Source organism: Hakea prostrata, chromosome 8, assembly GCF_041222555.1.
Source record: "Hakea prostrata isolate BN-2017 chromosome 8, UWA_Hpros_2, whole genome shotgun sequence".
Classification (NCBI taxonomy): domain Eukaryota; kingdom Viridiplantae; phylum Streptophyta; class Magnoliopsida; order Proteales; family Proteaceae; genus Hakea; species Hakea prostrata.
In genome coordinates, this window is record NC_142607.1 from 22761672 (window position 1) to 22764636 (window position 2965).

The 2965-nt window shown below is 42.5% G+C and overlaps 1 protein-coding gene across 1 annotated transcript; it reads left to right on the top strand.

The window, feature by feature from the left end:
- Positions 1–919: 919 nt before the first annotated feature.
- LOC149007433 (EG45-like domain containing protein) lies at positions 920–2390 on the top strand. The gene is made up of 3 exons (XM_089166174.1): positions 920–1113; positions 1200–1500; positions 1624–2390. Exons 1-3 carry the CDS (start codon positions 999–1001, stop codon positions 1628–1630), a joined length of 423 nt encoding a protein of 140 aa, XP_089022300.1. The 5' UTR covers positions 920–998; the 3' UTR covers positions 1631–2390.
- The last annotated feature ends 575 nt before the right edge of the window (positions 2391–2965 follow it).

The window sequence follows — 2965 nt, forward strand, 5'->3', positions numbered from 1 at the left end:
ACCAACCCGGTCAAGCACATTCTTAATGGAATACGCTGATCATGTGGACAAACAAGATTCTGCATCAACACCAGGTTTCCCGGATCATTGTGTTGGCTTCTAGCTTCAAGTCTTGATCTCAATGTCACCATGACTTCTTGATTGATTTCCCACAGATGATGCCAAAACTGTTGCTCCAAAAACTTGCTCGTCATTGCAAGCCAAATTAAGCTACAAACCAACGTGCTCGGCCAGGGTAGTTGAGTAACTCCTCCAACGATCAAGTCAGTGAATGCGCTCACGGCTTTAAGAAGTGTATGTAGCTCAAAGTTGCAAAGCTCTGAACACAAGTGTATGTAGCTCAAAGTGTGCACACCTAATGATGGCAAGGACTGAAGTTTATATAGATGCTAGGGCATTACCTTGGCCGTGCAATCGACCTCCGCGGATGCTTCTTGATGGTTCGATCTTGGGTGTTCCTACTGTGGGGAGTGGTGGGGTCCTTATTGGTCTCATAGCTGGTCCCACCTTCCCTGTTCGACCAAGAGTCCCTTATGAGGATCTAGGGATGGTTGGTTTCAGTTCTACCTGCACATGTTATTGGGTGTGAATGGCATGCTATTTGGTTTGATGATGGGTTCGACCATGGTCTGATCGGTCTGGCTTGGTCACCCGTTTAGTCCGACCATATCAGATAGGGAATAAGGTAAGTAATCAAGCTATAATTCACTTACGACAGTTTGGCTACTTTCCACTCCTTGATTAGTTTCGAACCTTGTGTCTTCATGTAGTTATGTCTGTACTTTTTTTAGTTCTCTGAATGAAGTGCAGTTTACCAAAAAAAAAATCAAGCTATAATTCACTGGGCCATAGTAATTATTCCAATAATTAAATATGCATCTGATGTCTAACCTTAACCTTATCCTCCGTGCTCCTTACATGTTTGCCATTGACTTCGAATTATATGCAAGCTGAGAAGAGAAGAAATAAGAGAGACGATAATCTTGCAGCTCCGCCAGATGTTTAAGCCTCGTGGAATTCGATTCCTTCTATTCTTCTTCTCCTTTGCAGAACTCCTTCGGTTCTCTCATGGCGACGTTGGCACTGCATCCCAATACGACTCTCCATACATACGTAAGTGCACAACTCCTCCGTGAAATTTTTCTTTAAACTATTATTGGTGTTCTGGATTTGATGTAACGATATATACTATTGTGCAGCAACGACTTGTTATGGTGATGACACAAGTGAGTTCCCAGAGAACAACCTGTTTGGGGCTGCGGGAGAAGGGATTTGGGATAACGGGGCAGCATGTGGAAGACAGTATCTGGTGAGTTGCTTGAGTGCAGAGACGAAGAGAACTTGTGTTGAAGGTGAAACCATTCAGATTCAGATCGTAGATCGTGCGACTGGTTCAGTTAGTCAAGCCTCCAGTTCTGGCACCACCATCGTTCTCTCTTCCACAGCTTTTGCTTCTATTGCTAATTCTACTGCTTCAAAAATCAATATTGAATTCCAACAGTAAGCTTCATTACTTCAACTTGTATTATTTTAAGTTTTCCATTCTCCTTTGATTTGTTAATGAAGTAATTCTTTGTGAAACCAATTCCTAAAGTTAATAATTTCTGATGATTCCTTGAGCAGGGTATGACGATGCGATTTTGAGGAATCTCGACTTCCTTTGGCCTGAAAGGCCAGGGTCAAAGTGTAACATCATGTACTCTAGTACATCCATTTTTTGTAATAAATTCAAAATGAAAGGTTATTAATGGAATCTTATCCTCAATCAAACCGATGATTTTCTTTTATTTTTCCGCCATCAGAGCATTTGGTGCATATTAAAATCCTTTGCTGGAGCCGACAAGAGAAATGGAACCCAGTAAAAGAATTCCATTGGAGATTCTTTTCTTCCTTTCATCATTAATTTCGCCATGTCTGGTGGAGGATCATGACAGCTAGCTGACTTCAATTCGGTCCACACGGCTGCTTGACCGAATAATGTCATCCTATCCTACAGCTTCAACTGCTAATAGCGTTTCGCTATTTCTTTCCGTGAACAACAATTCAAGAGGGTCACCATCTTGGTCGAAGCTTCGTGGTTCCTTTATCGTCCGCCGATTTTTAACGCTCAATATATTATTATTTGGTTCTTTTTTACTGTGCTTATTGTATGGTGGTGACAGTAGACAAGTAGGCATAACGAAGTCAAAGTGAGTTGATGTTGTGTCTATAAGTACCACACATCTGTAGTGAGAAGACACTTAGTACGGAGACAAGAACCAAGCTAAGGCTCTATGCTTACAATCTGATATGGAGAGATTATGATCAGACCGGGTTCATACCTGGTCCGACCCTCGACCCAGGTCGAGATGGAAAGAACCGACTCGCTCCCGAGCGAACCGGATCCAGAAGATGGCTTGCTGAAGAAGAAAGCTTATTCGGATGCAAGTGTGCCCTAATCTTACTTATGGATTAGGGTAATCACCCTAATAATGGCAGACTCGAATTGATAGCTACGGATAATCATTATCGAATGGATAATCATTGCATAATCTAAAGGTTATCTCAGGAGTCTTCTACTAGCCCAAACTAGTAGAAGTCTATTGTTCAACGGATCTAACTGATAAGATCCAACGACTACCCGAAGAAGGCTCGAGTGCATCCAACGAAGGAGATTCGAAGGTACACTCTATATAAACATCACTACCATACAAGGTGAGGGGATCAAAAGAATACTATTTGAGACTCAGGTTCAGATACATACTGATAGACCTAAACTATCAGCGATCTACTATCTAGATCACTTTTCCCAGTTCTTCATTCCTTAGCTCTGCGCTTCTAGCAAAGCCGTTTGTGATTAAGTTCATCAACTGACTTAGCCTTCGGAGGTGGACTCCCGACCCCAGCGGTCGGGCCACATCTGACGCTTTCGTTTTGCAGGACATCACGAGGAGATCTAAGGGCTGAGCAGATTTTGGACGCATCA

Excerpts from the sequence above, each read along its gene's own strand:
- LOC149007433 (XM_089166174.1), top strand. The coding sequence starts at position 999 with ATGTTTAAGCCTCGTGGAATTCGATTCCTTCTATTCTTCTTCTCCTTT. Across the intron at positions 1,114-1,199 it reads ATACGACTCTCCATACATAC|CAACGACTTGTTATGGTGAT; the intron begins GTAAGTGCACAA and ends ACTATTGTGCAG.